The 17,209-nt window shown below is 45.8% G+C and overlaps 1 protein-coding gene across 1 annotated transcript in view; it reads right to left on the reverse strand.

Annotated features, from left to right (window-relative positions):
- Nucleotides 1–10,816: 10,816 nt before the first annotated feature.
- Nucleotides 10,817–17,209, reverse strand: part of LOC138567559 (zinc finger protein Xfin-like) — a 101,055-nt gene continuing 94,662 nt past the window's right edge. Inside the window, exon 4 of the mRNA XM_069645897.1 lies at nucleotides 10,817–16,233. Coding sequence (XP_069501998.1) covers nucleotides 12,110–16,233 — 4,124 coding nt within the window. The 3' untranslated portion in view covers nucleotides 10,817–12,109. The remainder of the gene's footprint in view (nucleotides 16,234–17,209) is intronic.

The raw sequence follows: 17,209 nt of genomic DNA on the forward strand, positions 1-17,209 counted from the left end.
GGTTTGGAACTGCTTAGAGTATGAGAAACCGAGCCAGAGTGTGTCATCCTGCCTACAAGGACAGCCTTCCTCTGTGATGTTTAACTTGAGGAGAACTGGTTCAACTACCTTTATTCTTTTCAAAACTGATTTTTCCTTTGCATACATTTCTCCTTTTTACACTTTTTGTACAAAAGATAGGGCAGGCATTAGGTTTTTGTTAGCATAGCCCATTTTGATTTGACAGACTCCACTTGGACTGTTTTATTTATCGTTTGATGGTCGAGACTACTTTCATTTTAGGGAAAAATAGGAATTTCTCTAACCCCAACATTTTCAATAAAGGTTTTACAAATTGTATCCATTGTGTCAATGTCATACTCGTGATACCATGCCTTCCCTACAGATATATTACTTTTGTGTTAATTTAAGTTGATACATTTAGATTTGCACGTGCATAGCAAGATAAATGTCAAAACCGCTGATGAAATATAGAAAAGATATGGGCATGGTGTGCCACGTAAGTGCCTAGAAACTGGGCAATGAGGAGCGTCTTAATGCTCATGTGAGAAAGGAGATTTGCAAATGAAGAAACCACTGTTAAAAGGACACAATAGTTTTAAACATGCATGCACCGATATACATATATAGGGGAAATGTACAAATCTGTATGCCATGTGCTCTTCCATAAATTTGGTTAGGCTCTGTAATAAGCGCTTGTGTGGTGAACTCTGAATGACTGAAAGGACTGGTGTTACGAGGTTGAAGGCAGAGGAAGGGCAGCTGCAACAATAATCAGATGGTCACACACAGGCGGGCCTTGGTATTTTATGGCTTAGCAGTATCGCAGAAAGGAGATGCAATCTTTTAAGTGCATGGGAGCTTGTTATTTATTGTTTGGGGAATCCGACCATTTGTTTTTTGACCAGCAATAAACCTGAGGTGAGGGAACGGCTGAGGCCGGAGTTGATCGATACATATATGTTTCAACTATTTTCTCAGATTGTGTCCGGAGGTCATGTGTGTTGAATTGGTAGTCGTTCAGATTTAAGTGTTCCAGAGAAGCCAGCAAGTCAGGGTAGGTGAGATGGTTAACACCAATTCAAAGGAAACTTATTTACTCTCCTCCTCCTCATATTGTTTGAAGTGTTTTTGTAAACCATGTGTAGTCACGTCTGGGGTTAGAAGGTCCCAGGCCAGCTGAAACTTGTATTGAATTATGTTTAAATGTATAACTATGTGATGATGTCACGACCTACCACAGAAACATCCAAAAAGGGGGTGTGCTGAACACATGAGTTGATGGGAGATAAGATAAAAGGTGACCAATGAGAAGGGGAGAATTGGAGAAGTTTGGATTTCTTTTGTATAGGTTTTGCCCAATCATGTGTGGGGGTGGTTTGTAATAAACACTTCCATACATTTAAACTGTTGCAGAAATGTCTTAGTTACTTACCTGTAACTGTATTTCTCCAGCATTGGTATCTTTCATAGATTCAGATGTTTGAATATTCCCCGTCGTCAGACTGGGAATCCTCGGTGATAAATTTAATAATAATATATTTATTTTTTTTTTAAATATACACACATTGCTACCTAGCAGTGCATGTACATAGCCCATTATGGCCTATGAGCCATTTCATTGTGTAGTCCCCCCACCTCACTTTGGTCCTTTATGGCCCCAGCCAATGAGGTGGCAGGGCTTAAGCTCCGCCCCCGGCAGCCATCTTTAGATTTTGAACCGTCGAGATTACAGTATGATGGATGCCGAGCATAGAAGCAGCCTCTCAGGGGAGGCGGGCGGGCGCATGTGAATCTATGAAAGATACCAATGCTGGAGAAATACAGTTACAGGTAAGTAACTAAGACTTCTCCAGCATTGGATCTTTCATAGATTCAGATGCTTGAATAGAATACCAAGCAGTTAAAACATGCCACCATTATCTATATATATATGCATAAATACAGAAAAAACATATTTCTGATCAAACCTTTACCATGCAGCAACACAACGGTTACATACTTCGGGAAAGGTGGGAAAGGAGGCTGGTCCTACCTTATACAAAGAGATGGCGGAGCACTGCCTGTCCAACTGCAGCTTCTTTGTTGGTATCTTCAGTCAGGCAGTAGTGTTTGGCGAAAGTATGCAGAGTGCTCCACGTGGCGGCTCTGCATATGTCCTTCAAGGCCACCCCTGCGTGGAATGCTGTTGACGCCGCCCTTCCTCTGGTGGAGTGCGCAGACGGCGGTCTAGTTAAAGGGTCGCCTTTCAACTGATGGCAGTGGGTGATGCAGGACGATACCCAGAGTGCCAGACTTTGTTTAGATATATGCTGACCCTTGGTACGGCCAGAGAAAGAAATGAATAGCCGGTTTGAGGAGCGGAACTCCTTGGTTCTTTGCAAGTAAAACTTCAACACTCTAGCAACGTCTAGAGAATGTAATGTTCTTTCCGCTTCAGAAGCGTGATTCTGGAAAAAGGTTGGTAAAACAATGCGCTCAGTGAACGACATCTCCGAAAGTACCTTGGGGAGGAACTTCGGGTGAGGCCTTAAGATGACGCGGTCCTTCTGGAACAAAGTAAACGGGGGTTTAGAAGACAAAGCTTGTAACTCACTGATCCTTCTGGCTGATGTGATGGCTATCAGGAAAGATGTCTTCCAGGACAAGAATTTCATTTCGCATCTGGGTATGGGTTCGAAGGGAGGTTGCATGAGGGCTGTTAAGACGGTGTTGAGGTTCCAGTCCGGAACTGGTGTAGGTGTAGGCGGATAAGTACGCATCAGTCCTTTCAGGAAGATTTTAACCGCTGGTAAGGAAAGTAAGGCTTGCGTCTCCGCGGTTACTGTGTAAGCCGCTATGGCTGACAGATGGACCTTGATAGAGGACAGTGAGAGCCCTGACTTAGCCAGGTGCAACAAGTAGGGCAGAATCTGATTAAGCGAGGCCGTGAGGGGATCGATTGCAGAGGTCTCGCACCATTTGGAAAACCTGGTCCATTTCCTGGTGTAGGTGACTTGCGTGGACGGGGCTCTAGCGGCCCTGATGATATCCCAGCATTCTGATGGTAACTTTAGGTGCATCAGTTTGCGCTGCTCAGGAACCATGCTTTGAGAGACAGGCTCCTCGGGTCGTGGTGGAGGACCTTGCGGTTCTGTTGTGTCAGTAGATATTGATGTGTCTTGAGACAAATCGGGGGTTGACAGGATAGATGCCTCAGCGTCGGGTACCAGACTTGCCGTGCCCAATCCGGTGCATTTAGAATCAAAGAACAATCCTGTTCTTTTACCCTGCGAAGTACCCTCGACATGAGGGGAATGGGTGGGAAGGCATAGAGGAACTTCCCCGACCAATTCACTGAGAACGCGTCTCCCAGTGATTGGTGCTCCGGGTATATTGAAGCAAATCTCTTGCATTTTTTGTTGTTCCTGGTGGCAAAAAGGTCGATCTGCGGATGGCCCCATAAGGCAAATATCCGTTGGGTTTCTTTTTCGTCCAGCTCCCACTCGTGGGACGCTGTGTATTCTCTGCTTAGCCTGTCCGCTAGGACATTGTCCACTCCTGGAAGATGCTCTGCCCTGATCTGCACCCCGTAGTGCAAGGCCCATGCCCAAAGCTGTTGGGCTTCTTGCGACAGGATCTGTGACCTCGTGCCTCCCTGCTTGTTTGTACAGTGCATGGAGGTCGTGTTGTCTGTCTGGACTGTAAGAACTTGACCAGCTATCACCGGTAGGAAGGCTTTCAGCGCCAACCTTACGGCCCTGAGCTCTAACACGTTGATGTGGAGCTGGGACTCTTGTGTCGACCAAGAGCCCTTGGTTTGGAGGTCCGCAAGATGAGCGCCCCAACCTGATAAGGAAGCGTCGGTCCTCAGCAGAAGGGTCGATGTCTGTGCTTGAAACGGCATCCCCTGCAGAAGATTCCTCGGAACATTCCACCATCGAAGGGCCTTGTGCAACGTCGATGGAATCTGGACAATGTCTTCCCAGCCTCCGAAAGCTTGTTTCCATTGGTGGTCCAGAGCTTCCTGCACAGGTCTCATGCGAAGCCTGTAGTTCGGTATGAGGAATATGCATGATGACATCATGCCCAATAGGGATTTGTAAGAGCGTACGGATGTTGTCTCTTTCTGTAGGAAGTTCGAAGTTGAGCGTAGAATCGCTGCTATTCTTTCTGCGGATGGCCTCACTCTGGGAATGGTGGTATCGAGTTCGGCTCCCAGGAAGAGAGTTACCTTGCTGGGAACGGGGCAGGACTTTGTCTGGTTTATGGAGAAACCCAACTCTTTTAGGAGGTTGACAGTCCTCGACACTGCCGAGCGAGCCTTTGCAGCGGAACTTGCCTTTATCAGCCAATCGTCCAGGTATGGAAAAACGTCAGTTCCTGCCCTCCTGAGACTTGCCGCTACCGGCGCCAAGCATTTTGTGAAAACTCTCGCAGCCGATTTTAGCACGAACGGGAGCACTTGAAACTGAAAGTGAAGCTCTCCCACCGTGAACCTGAGGAACTGCCTGTGCGCTGGATGGATCGGTATATGGAAGTATGCGTCCTCCAAGTCTAAAGTGGCTAAGAAGTCGTGCTTGTTTAACCAAGGTAGCACCCCTTGTAAAGCTACCATCTTGAATGTTATGCGCTTGATAAATTTGTTGAGTGCCCTCAGGTCCAAGATGGGTCTCCATTGACCGTTTTTCTTTCTGACGAGGAAGAATCGGGAGTAGAAACCTTTTCCCCTCTGAGAATAAGGAACTGGTTCTACTGCTGCCTTCTGGAGCAGTTTTTGCACTTCGGACATGACCTGTCTTAGCATATGCACTCTGCGAGATGTTGGAGGCAGGGAAGGAGGTTGGTCCAGAAATTCTAAGGTGTGACCCTTTCGGATCACCTGCAACACCCATTTGTCCGATGTTATTGATTGCCAGCGCTGGAAAAACTGGCTCACCCTTCCCCCCACCGGGGTGTGGTGAAGAGGGGAAAAAAATTGGTCGTCAGTTTTGCTTGCCTTGTGACTTCCCTTGGGCGGAGCCACGTCTGCCTCTATGGGCGTATCTGTTGGATGACTGATATTTATTGTCTTGGTACGTGCCGCCTTGTGCTTTTTGACCATACGAGGAACGACCGTATCCTCTGAACTTGGAAGATGAGCCTCTAAAGGGACGAAAAGACCGATGGTCCTTACTTTTGTCCGTTAAAGAACTGATGGCTCTGGCTGTGTCCGTGTCTGTCTTGATTCCCTTCAAATGATCGTCTATCTTCTTTCCAAAGAGATCTTGTCCATCAAACGGCATGCCTAATATCTGAGCCTGGACTTCAGGTCTAAAGTTAGTAGCCTTCATCCAGGCCTGCCTTCTGAGCACTGTGCCGTGCGCCATCTGCCTGAAGCCTGATTCGGCCACATCAACCGCTGCGTCGATCATGTGATCCGATGTTGCTTCACCATCCGCGATTATCGATTTTGCCTCCTCCTGGAGCTCTGGTGGTAATTGTTTCGCCAATTTAGACATGCGGAGCCAAAGCTCGCGATCGAACCTTGCGGTCATGGCCAGCGCATTGCCTGCTCTGATTGTAAGCGATGCAGAAGATTATACTTTCCTGCCCATGGCTTCCAGTTTACGTCCGTCCTTATCCGGTGGTGCCGACAACGGTGAGGAGGGGTTGGCGAGTTTCTTTCTGGCCGCCACTGTGATAACCGAGTCTGGTTTCGTATGACCTCTCAAACAAAGAGGTGCCGAATCCGGAGCTTTATATTTCTTTTCTGGCCTGGACACCAGCGCCGGAGTCGATAAGGGTGTGGATAGGATCTTGGATCCGGAATCCCAGATGGTATCGAGGAGAGGAATTGTGGTCACTGTCCTCCTTCGTTTGTCCCTGTGCTCATAGAGCACTGATTTCCTTTCCTCAGAAGAAACCTGAATTTTAAACAATTCTGCGGCTTTACCTATAATGGTGTGGAAAGAGACGAGATCATCCGGCGGTGAGGCCTTGCCCGGCGAGTCTCTCCTCCTGGGCTTCTCGACTACGTAGTCATCGCACTCACTGGATACGTCTGGCTCCTGTGTTATTTCTCCTTCTTCTGGTTCCGAGAATTCTCTAAAAGGATCCTCCTGCCAGTCTGATACCGAGATGGTGGACGGTACCATAGTAGGGTCCACATCCGGAGATCGCGGTCTGTGTGATGACTGTGGCGACGGGACTCTTGTAGGTGAAGCACTGTGGGTGCTGCTCCTTGGTCTTCGAGCAGGTTCCGGTGATCTCATCCGTTTTTGCGGTCTACTCCTGTGAGGAGAACAACCAGATGTGCCTGGAATCGGAGATGACTCTCTAGGAATAATTCCTGATTCTATGGGATCAATCGGGATTTGCTTCTCCTTTTGCCGCCTGTAAAATTCTTCTACAATCCTCTGCACGGATAACATGAGTATCGGGTCATGAGGGTATTCGGATTCTCCCGTGGACGGTTGCCAAGGAGGGCTGTATTGTTTCGGTAAGGGACCGGTGGACTCTTCCATCACTTCCGCATCAGAGAATTCTTCCTGAAGAATTACATCCGGAAGTTCTGCCATGTGACCCAAAGGTGAAAATTGCTGTACCAGTGGTTCAGTCTCAGTATTCTTCTCAATGACATTGCTTTCAATGACAGGAGTTTCAAATGTGGAAGGCAGCAATTCCTCCGTAACTGCCGAAATTTGTGGTGCCGCTGAAGGTGTTATGGGCGATGCTATCTTCGTCGACAAGCATCCCGTATGAGATTTCGTCGACGACTGAGATTTTCCCGTCGACGAGGGCTTCGCCGTCGACGACTGAGGTTTTCCCGTCGACGAGGGCTTCGCCGTCGATGAGAGCTTCGTTGACGAATGTGGAATGCGTTCCGTGGACGACTGCGTCATGGATGAATGCTTCGTGGACGAGTGGTGTTTCTTGCTCGTCGACGATTGCTTCGCGGTCGACGTGTCCGATGACGATGATCTTATTGTCGACGATGTCTTAAGCGTGGTCGTCGTCGTTGCTGGTCTCGTCAACGGTATGGCCGATGACGGGCCTTTACCTTTCCCTTCATTCGTGGGCGGTTTCCCCGCCGACTACTGCCCCCCCCCCTGTTTTTTGCAAACTCCTCCTTACCTCTGGAGGCAGATTTTGCTGACCTTTTCTGGCTTGGTAAGTCAACTGGAGGCAGAAAGGGTATCAATTCCAGCTTCCTCTTTTTGGACTTGGGAGAGGAACTCCTTTCCACTGAAGAGGCCCTTCTCTTTGAAGTTTGTCTCTCAGATGGAGTGCTGGATTGGACAGGAGCTGTTCTGACAGACTCTTCGTCCGAAGATTGATCCCTGGATTCCAGGTAAGAAAGGAGTCTTCTATGCCTGTCATGAAGGGTCTTGGTGGAAAAGGTTCTACAAATCTCGCATTTTTTAATGTCATGTGGGTACAGACAATAAATGCAATGCTCGTGGGGGTCTTTGTTGTAAACCAATTTCTTTTTGCACCTCGTGCAGTCCCTGAACAGGGAAGGCTTCCTGACAGCCTGAGGTGCCTCCATTTCTGAAGAGAAGTTCAGTCGACGATTTTGAGAGGAAAACAACAAGTTTTGTCTCCCAGGTTAATTGGAAACAAAGCCCCTGAGAAGGGGAACAAAATGGAATATATTTACCAACTATATTCCACACAAAAGTAGAAAGAATTTGAAAAAAAAAGCTCAGAGAGCTTGAGGATTCCCTGTGTCTGTTAGACTGCGGTGAAAAATCTAAAGATGGCTGCCGGGGGCGGAGCTTAAGCCCTGCCACCTCATTGGCTGGGGCCATAAAGGACCAAAGTGAGGTGGTGGGACTACACAATGAAATGGCTCATAGGCCATAATGGGCTATGTACATGCACTGCTAGGTAGCAATGTGTGTATATTTAAAAAAAAAAAAAAAAAAAAAAAAAAAAAAATTATTATTAAATTTATCACCGAGGATTCCCAGTCTGACGACGGGGAATGTTCAAGCATCTGAATCTATGAAAGATCCAATGCTGGAGAAGTATATAATGTGTCAAATTGTATGGTCCAGGGAGACCTGGGTTAGTTAGAATCTACAGAATCATCTAGCTCCTCCCGGCTGTTTGTACAATAAGCCTGCTTTATATACAAACATGCAGTCACTTTTAAGTGGTGGGCCTGTTTTGGGTTAATGTGATAAGAGGCCCATGCCCACACTTAAATTAGCATGTGTTGCTACCCCACAATGCTGTGAGTTCTACAATTGTGTGCAGCTGGCTCTCACGCTATCTGCAACTTTCTCTTACTAAATACTCTCCCTCTAGACCGCTGCGGTCCTCTGGCACCAACTCTTTGTGGGTAAAGCGTTTCGCTAAACAGAGGGCTGGAAGCCAATCACTTTCTTCAGCTGGCTCCCTCATATGCAACAGCCTCCCCCTTCCTCTTCATCTTGAGCAGTACTTCCTCAAATTCCGGAAGCTCCGCAAGACTTTCCTCTTCACCTCCTCCTTCCCTTCGTCCCTACTCTGCTAATCTCACAGTCGCTGTGATTGGTGGCCAGGGCCCTTATGTATCCCTCAGGGACTTGGCCTCCCATACCCAATCACACGAGCCTCTGCCTACCTCTCAGCATCCACCAGCCTCAATCCTGTAGGCATGCACTTTCTACCCAACGCAGCTCCAGGCCGCATAGCACTTACCATACTATGCACTTCATCTGCTGCTCAGCCACGAGCACGGACATTCCAGCACTTTCACCCTCATCCCCACTTCCCCTATTCTCACTGCACTTGCACGTTGTGAATTTTCACAAGGAATAGTAGGTTTGTCTTTTATCTTCCACTGTATTCATTGTTTTTCAATCCCATGTTGCCTGCCTGCTGCCCTGTGGGAGCTTTGAAACAGAATTGAATTACTGTAAAAGCACTTAACAAATGCACAAATTAAATTAAATGCATCTGGTAATTGCTGGATTGTAAGCAAAACATTAACTTAATTGATCAAAAGTACGGTTCTGCGTTGACGTGCTGACCAAGCTTCTACAGTCTTGCTTTTTTGCCGTGAGGTCACATGTACCTGGTCTGGCAGCCCTTGCTCTACATGTTTATGACAGTCGCTAGAACCACAAGTGAGAGTTCTTGTTAGAAGCGGTTTCATCCAACTCTGCATGCAACAACACATTCTAGCATACTTGTCATTCACTCACAGGTCCATAGCTGTAATGTCACTATTTCTATCAAGACTAGTTTATGTAAATAGGCTTTATCTTGAATCCTGGGAATGGCCAATGGGAAAGCTGCAAAAAGTGGCAGCCACATTACTTCTCAGGATAAAAAGGTTCAAAGACATCACCCCAGTACTTCCTATGCTGCACTGGCTCCTGATTAAAAAATGAACACATTTCAAAACCCTCTGTAGTGCCCACTGCACTTATCATGGATTTTTCAGCATTACGCACCCCTCCAGGATACTTAGGTCCAGTAACGCTACCCTAGTCCTTGCTGCAGACTTCAAGAGTAAATGACAAGAAGGTTCCTCCTTCTCCAAACTGGCCACCAAACTGGAACCAACCAAACATCTTTGCATGGACGCGAAGGACCAAATGTTCAGGAAACAACTCAAAACATGGCTCTTCAATTAAGCTATTTCATATACAAAAAAACATCTAACTACAACCCAACTAGGATCGCCGGCTTCAATTAATCTGTAAAAATTAAATCTCATCAAGTTTTCCTCACTCATTTGCTCGTTGTCTCTCTTTCATACTCTAGATCAGAACACTACCTCTGGAAACAAAGGAAGCATGCCATGAATGCACCTGGAGAAATCTTGAACACTTATTCCATGCCACTCCAATGCATCCATGGCTCCCCTCCTGCTCCTGGGACCGCCCTTCTGGGTAACACGCCACAGAGGACTTGGGCTGTCTGAATACAGTAAATCTCACACCAGCAAACAGGTAACAGATGCTTCCAACCTGCACTCATTAAAATCACTCTTTGTTTCTACCTTCCCAGCTATTCCACTAATACAAACACCCTCCAGTTTTTATTACATAGCCACGTTCAGTGGGGCCAACATTATTGGTAGAAAGGTGCTATACAAGACCAATTTACCTTACCTTAGATACTGCAGTCAAGTCTGCATCTATAGTGAGCCAGAATCCCTCTGGTCTGGGAATGAGATGAGCACAGGTCATCAGTGAATGTAGGTCTTTGGCAGGCTCTATGAAAAGGCCATGGGCCAGTCTGGTTGAATGTTGCTACCTCTCCACACCCTTGATAACAGGCACCTTCATACATGCCACTTTTAGGCCCATTAGTGATAGACTTACCCGAGTGGTCTGGAGTGGAGGTTATTACCTCAAACCTCTTTCAGCCACACAAAAAACAATGGATGCAGGTAAGGGAGTTCTGGAATGATTGCAGAGCAACGTAGACTGGCAACCGCCCTATGGTATTTCTCACAAGAAATAGGGTGCAGTATGTGACAACCCATTCTAAGAACGTTTTTGTCTGAATTTCCAGAAATAAATCTCTTATTCCATGTGTATTTACAATCAGTTAGGCGTGTTTGTTACTGGACTCAACCAACACCTTGGCATTTTCCTTGAGATTGTTACAAACAACTCAGCCTTTTAGTTTCATATACATTTTTGAAGCAATAACGGTGCTTCGGGAGAATCAGTATTTTCAGAAAACACTAATTTTTGTTAATTCCAAAATTCAGATGGACTTCACAGCCGAGGCCTTCCCACAAGAACTGCTGTGAAATCACATTTGTGGTGTGTGCTGCGTGAAAGGTGAATGTCACAGTACAACAAATTACTTGCCGGTCTGTTGTTTGCTTTATAATGAATACCGTGTCTTCAAGAATTACACATTTTATTGGTCAAGTATTGAATCCGCTTACAAGGAATCCCACTCTGCTTGGATTGGACAAACTGCCAGAGGCTACTTTGCCCTTAAAATTTGTGTCCTGCTGCAAAGAAAGTGCTGTCCTGATACATATTATGCACCAACCTAAGTTCCGAATCTGGGTTTCCCCCAGAGGCTGTGCTCACGTGAGTTGTGCACTTTCACTTCCTGTCTCTACATTTCTCTGGTGTTGTTTGCTTGCATATTTTCTGTTGTGGGTTTCACATAAACATCACGTTAACCGTGGGTAAAAATTAGATTTAGTGGTTCACCCTAAACCCATCTAATCATGTACACCAAATGCTACAGAACAGCAATGATTCAGCTCCCGGCTTGTACTATTATTTTGCCCAAGGGGTTTATATTCTAAAGTTACAAAAGAAAGTTCTCCTTGCAAGGAAAGGCATAACACAAACTGACTTGCAGAATTGGAGGTGGCCACCCAATAATATGATTTCATGCCCCCCAATCTGCAAGCGACACCAGTCTGTCACGGTAGACTAGCTGGAACTTGCGTTCGGTAGCTTCCAGGATTTGGTAAATTGACCCAATGAAGCAAAGTGCAGAGAATTTACTGCAAATTCTTTTCTGTGAAAATATCTTTCACATCTCATGATGTGCACGGAAGAAGGCTATGCAATGGTAGCTGATGAGCTACACTGCCTGCATTTTTGTCAAGGAATTTCACTGGTTTCATACGCTTAAGCAGTGCTTAATTTGTGGGGGTGTTTGCCAGGGCTCTGCCCTGGCATCTATTTCGGAACCCTGGTACTTATTGTCTCCGACTCAGATTGAATATGAAGTAATGACATCCAGAGCATCCATCATCCCCAATGAGCAGGTGAAAGCTATAATTTACCCCCAAATGTGTTGACACTGTGAGGGGCAACTGTGGGTGGTGGCAGCAATGGTGGGTAACTGCCCGCCCACAGTGTCACACGCGTGCTAGAAAATATTTGGGTCCTGGCACTTATCTTCTTACAAATTAAGCACTGCCCTTAAGGCCACTGCTGTACTTCATTTGAAAGTTCACTTGCAGTCTCTCAGCATATAGTGTGTGTGCCGGTACATTTTGAAAACAATTCAATATTGCACCGTGCCTCATAAAGGGAACTCTTTGGGTGTTGAAAGAATGCCGTTGTGCAGCATTTTTGACAGGCTGCACCTTTTCAGCTGATGCCTCATTTTTTATTTCAGAAGCTTCTTTGTAGATCTTGTTCCAAGAACATCTTAATGGTTTTGCTTATGTAATATCAACCTCTTGGAGTTCTTCTTTCTCTGCAAATTCTGGACCACAAAAGAGGTTGCTTAGATTGTTCTTAAAATTATCCGAATGATGTTGTGAACACAAGTGTTGGTGCTTGATAGCTTCAGAGTGAGTGCGAAAGCTTCTCCCACATCCCTCGCAGGAAAATGGTCTTACCCTGGCATGACAACGTAGATGCTTCATAAGATCAGACTTCTGAACAAAGCCTTTCTCACACAGAGCACACGAGTAGGGTCTCTCTCCGGTGTGGGTCCTAAAATGCTTAATAGCACCTGACTGATCAAGAAATCGCTTCTCACACACAGTGCACTGGTAGGGCTTCTCACCTGTGTGTGTCCGAAGGTGCTTGGTGAGGTCTGAGTTCTGCCTGAAGCTCTTCTGACAGACATTGCACTGAAACGGTTTTACTCCCATGTGTGTGCGAGAGTGTCTGATAAGAGCCGAATTCTGATTAAAACCTTTCCCACATTCAGGGCACAAGTGCGGTCTCCCGCTATTGTGGGTCCTAAGGTGACTTGTTAGAAGCAATTTGTGAGTAAAACTTTTCTCACATTTAGGGCATGGGTACAGTTGCCTTTCCAGGATTGTTTGGGGTATAAATTCCTCAGGAACTGTGTCAAAGGGATATAATGTTATTTCACAAGTTGCCTCTGGAGCCTCACTTGCATACCATCTCTGAATTAAACCTTCTTTAGACTCATTTCTTCCTCCTATATGAGTTCCTTGATGCTGAAAAAGGGCTTCATTCGTTAGGAAGGTATGGCCACATTGATTGCACACAAATATTTCACATGTATGAGTTCTTTGATGTTTCACAAGAGATGACCGTTCAATAAAGGTTTTGTTGCACTCACGGCATGTGTAGGGTCTCTCTCCTGTGTGTGTTCTATGGTGCTTCACTAGGTCAGACCTTTGTATGAAGTTTCGCTCACATTTATCACACTGATATGGCCTTTCCCCAGTGTGAATTCTTATGTGTTTGACAAGAACTGACCGGTATCCAAAGCTTTTCCCACATTCGGTGCAATGGTATGGCCTGTCTCCAATTATGGTGTTCTTCTGTGCTGAGATGGTGGGATCTGGATAACTGGAGACATTCTCGTATACTGTATGTTGAAAAGGTTGCCTTTCATGTGTGGCATTAGGATGCTGTATCCATTCAGGGTCAAGAGAAATGGTTTGAGGTTTGGCCATTTGACCTGGCCCCTCTGTTAGGGGGATAGCCTCCAAATTAAGTTTGTGGTTGCTGCTCATGTGCTTTGTCAGAAGGGTTTCTTTGGTGAAACATTTAGCACATTCCGTACAGCGGAAAGGCCTTTCTTTGGTATGAATTCTCTGGTGTTTCATGAGGGATGAAACTTCGATAAACCTCTGTTTGCATTCGTTACATTGATATGGCTTCTCTCCCGTGTGGATTCTCTGGTGTTTCATTAGGTCAGAGTTTTGTATAAAGCTTTTTCCACAGCTTAGGCATTTGTACGGCTTCTCCCCAGTGTGTATGCGCATGTGCTTGTTCAGTACAGACTTCTGAAGGAAGGGCTTCCCACATTCCCCACACTGGAATGGCCTCTCCCCAGAGTGAGTTTTCTGGTGCTTTATGAGGTCACAGTTCTGGATGAAACTCTTCTCGCACTCGCCACACTGATATGGTCGCTCTCCTGAGTGGGTCCTCAGATGCTTTTTAAGGTCTGAAGATTGACAGAAACTTGTCTTACACTCATTGCAGAAGAAAGGCTTTCCGTCACTATGACTTGTGGTGTGCTTGATGAGTAATGACTTCTGGAGGAAGCTCTTCTCACAGTGTGGGCACTGGTGGAAGTTGTCTCTTTTCGTGGCACACTTGCCCTTTGTATGTACATTCTTAGTATCTACTACAAGGTTTTGCTCTGTTCTGATGCTCTCTTTGGCATGGCTCTTTAGGTGTTTCACAAGATCTGAGTGCTTAATGAATGCTTTTGCACATGCATTACAATGGTATGGACGCACTCTGCTGTGAATCCTCTTGTGTTTTATGAGCGAGGATCCTTCTGTGAAGCTGCGGCCACATTCGGAACAGTGATAAGGTTTCTCTCCTGTATGGATTCGCTTGTGTTTCACTACATCAGAGTTCTGAATGAAACCTTTTTCACAAATGTTGCATTTGTAAGGTCTTTCTCCAGTGTGACTCCTGATGTGCTTGGTTAGGCCCGATCGCTGTGCAAAACCCTTCCCACAAATGCTACACTTATATGATCTCTCTCCTGTGTGTGTCCTGCGATGTTTAAGGAGATCTGATCTTTCTGTGAAACTTTTCTTGCACTTTAAACATTGGTAAGGCTGTTCACCTCTGTGAATCCTCCAGTGTTTTACTAAGTCTGATCTCTGGATAAAACTGTTTTCACATGCAGTACATTGGTGATGCTTCTCTGTTGCATGACGCTGCTGGTGTTTTACCAAATCGGAGTTTAGAACAAAATGTTTTGCACACACTGTACATTTGTAAGAAGCCTCTACGATGTTCAGCCTTTTGTGATTCACAAGAGTAGTCAACTTTGGAGAGCTCCGATTACTTTCCTGATGCTGGTGTGGAGGAGTTTGTGAAAGGTTGTTCTGCGTGTGATTCTTTGAATCTATAATCGCTTCTGGGCTCTGCATTGATTTGTTAAACCGACACCGTCTCCCCTCTGAATGGATTCTCTTATGCTTAACCATGTCAGAGTTTTGGATGAATCTTTTTCCACATTCTGAACATTTGTACGGCCTCTCTCCTGTGTGGATTCTATGGTGCAAAACTAGATTGGATCGCTGTGTGAAGCCTTTTCCACACACTGAGCACTTGTAGGGCCGTTCTCCTGTGTGAGTTCTGTGGTGCTTTGTAAGTGCTGATTTTTCAGCGAACATCTTCTCACAATACATACACTGGAAGGGCTTCTCACCCGTGTGAGTCCTGCAATGTTTCACCAGGTCGGATTTCTGGACGAAGCCCTTCTCACAAAGAGTACATTGATGAGACCGCTCCCCAGTGTGTGTTCGAGAATGCTTCAATAAATCGGAGTTCTGAAGGAAACCTTTCCTGCAATTCATGCATTGAAAATGTTTCTCTTTCATGTGCCCTCTTTGGTGCTTAGACAGGGATTGCTGCTGGTTAAAACCCTTTCCACATGTCCTACATTGGTATGGAATATCTTCTATGTACTCTGTCTTGAAATTTTGGGCATCAGAGGTTGAGATTGGGTTGTCCTGAGATGCAGGATGCTGCTGTATATTATCACCTAAGTGGGAGTTATTCTGTTTATTAAAGTTGGACTTATGCCTGAAATTTTTCCCACAGGCAGAGCGCAGATGTGGCCTGTCGCCACTGTGAACTCTCACATGCTTAATCAACGACGAACTCTCAGTGAAGTTTTTGTTGCATTCTGGACATTGATAGGGTTTTTCACCTGTGTGCGTCCTCACATGTTTCACCAGGTCCGATTTCTGGATGAATTTCTTCCCACACTGAATACATGGGTACGGCCTCTCACCGGTGTGCGTTCTCTGGTGTTTTGTGAGAGCGGACCTTTGATTAAAGCCTTTCAAACACATTGTGCATCTGTAGGGCCTCTCTCCGGTGTGGGTCCTCTGATGAGTAATCAAGGCAGACCTTTCAGAGAAGGTTTTCTGGCAGTCGGTACAGTGATACGGCCTTTCCCCAGTATGAATCCTATTATGCTTCACCAGATCAGAACTCTGGATAAAACTTCTATTGCACTGTGTGCAAGGGTATGGTCTCAGACCTTTGTACATTCTCATGTGCCGGATAATGGCTGAATAGCAGCTAAAGCTTTTTCCACAGTGTCTGCAGATATGTGCTTTCCCAGCAGATACTGATCCTGGTTCGGGCACATGGTCCAGTGTCCCAGTGACATCCCTACAATCTTTGGTCATGCCTATCCCATTCTCTGCTGCTTTTTCCCACTGCCTCCTCTCTTTAGTCTTGAATATGGGTGCCCTCAAAGCTTCTAAGCAGTGAACATTGTTCACAATCACAACCTTTGGTAACAATTCTGCATCTGCAGGATCAGTTTCAGCAGTGACGTTTTTGTAGAGATGGCTGGTTTCATGTTCTTTCAAGAGCCTACCTGCTGGATAAAAGAGAGAATTGGACAATAGATCATTTGGTCATCTCTTTTAGAGTCGCATGAATCAATAAAAAGAAGAACATATACATTGCAACTTTAAGTGATTTCTTTGACCACATACAGTTTGTATTTTGACAGGTGAACACCTGTTAGCACCTCCAACAGTATTGTCCAGTGTATTTCTGGCACTAACCCTGGAGCAAGTAGATGGTGCAAGGGAGCATGGACAATAAATAGCCATTAAGAGTGTCTGTTTGAATGCTCTTCTCCTGCCTTTCGATGGGCTGTGCAACTCAGCGAGGGAAGGGGCCCTCAATTTCACCCGCTTCCTGCTGCTTCCTTCTGCTGCATGGGCCAAGGGAGGAGTAGAGCTGAAGGATCAGGTTTGAGGCTAATCTTCAAAATAAGATTGGAAAACCTTTGTGTGAATGTTGTATGGTGTAGGTATGAGCAGGTGTGTATTTTAATCTGAGTGAGCATGTGTGTACAAACATCTGTGCATGCCTCTGTATGCATGGAGTGTGTGCGCGTGGGCAGGGAGCATTGCCAATGCCCTTGAGGGGCTTGTACATTGGGATCTTTAAATTGTGCAGGCAGGATATGATTGCCAACTCTCGTGACAAGTCTGGCATTAATGGGTAAAAGCAACACAAGCATTCTTACATACAGAAGCAGTATTGGTATTATTGGGCAAAGTCAACGCAAGTGTTCATAAAGAGGCAGTGCTAGTATTATTTGGCAAAGGAAATCAAGTGTTCGTACAGTGGCATTAATGGGCAAGGGCAACACAAGGGTCTATGTACATTGGCAGAACTGGTATTAATGGGCAAAGTGAACAAGTGTGTACTATGCAAATGTCCCATGCTTGGTTATGGGGATTTCTAGTGGGCTAAGTGGGTGAGCACCTCCTCAAACAGAAGATGATGGGCCTGGAAGTGGTATGCGGAATCTTCAATTACTGACCACAATAAGGCAG

This window comes from Ambystoma mexicanum, chromosome 2p, assembly GCF_040938575.1.
Source record: "Ambystoma mexicanum isolate Mex_15411 chromosome 2p, UKY_AmexF1_1, whole genome shotgun sequence".
In the NCBI taxonomy this organism is placed as follows: Eukaryota; Metazoa; Chordata; class Amphibia; order Caudata; family Ambystomatidae; genus Ambystoma; species Ambystoma mexicanum.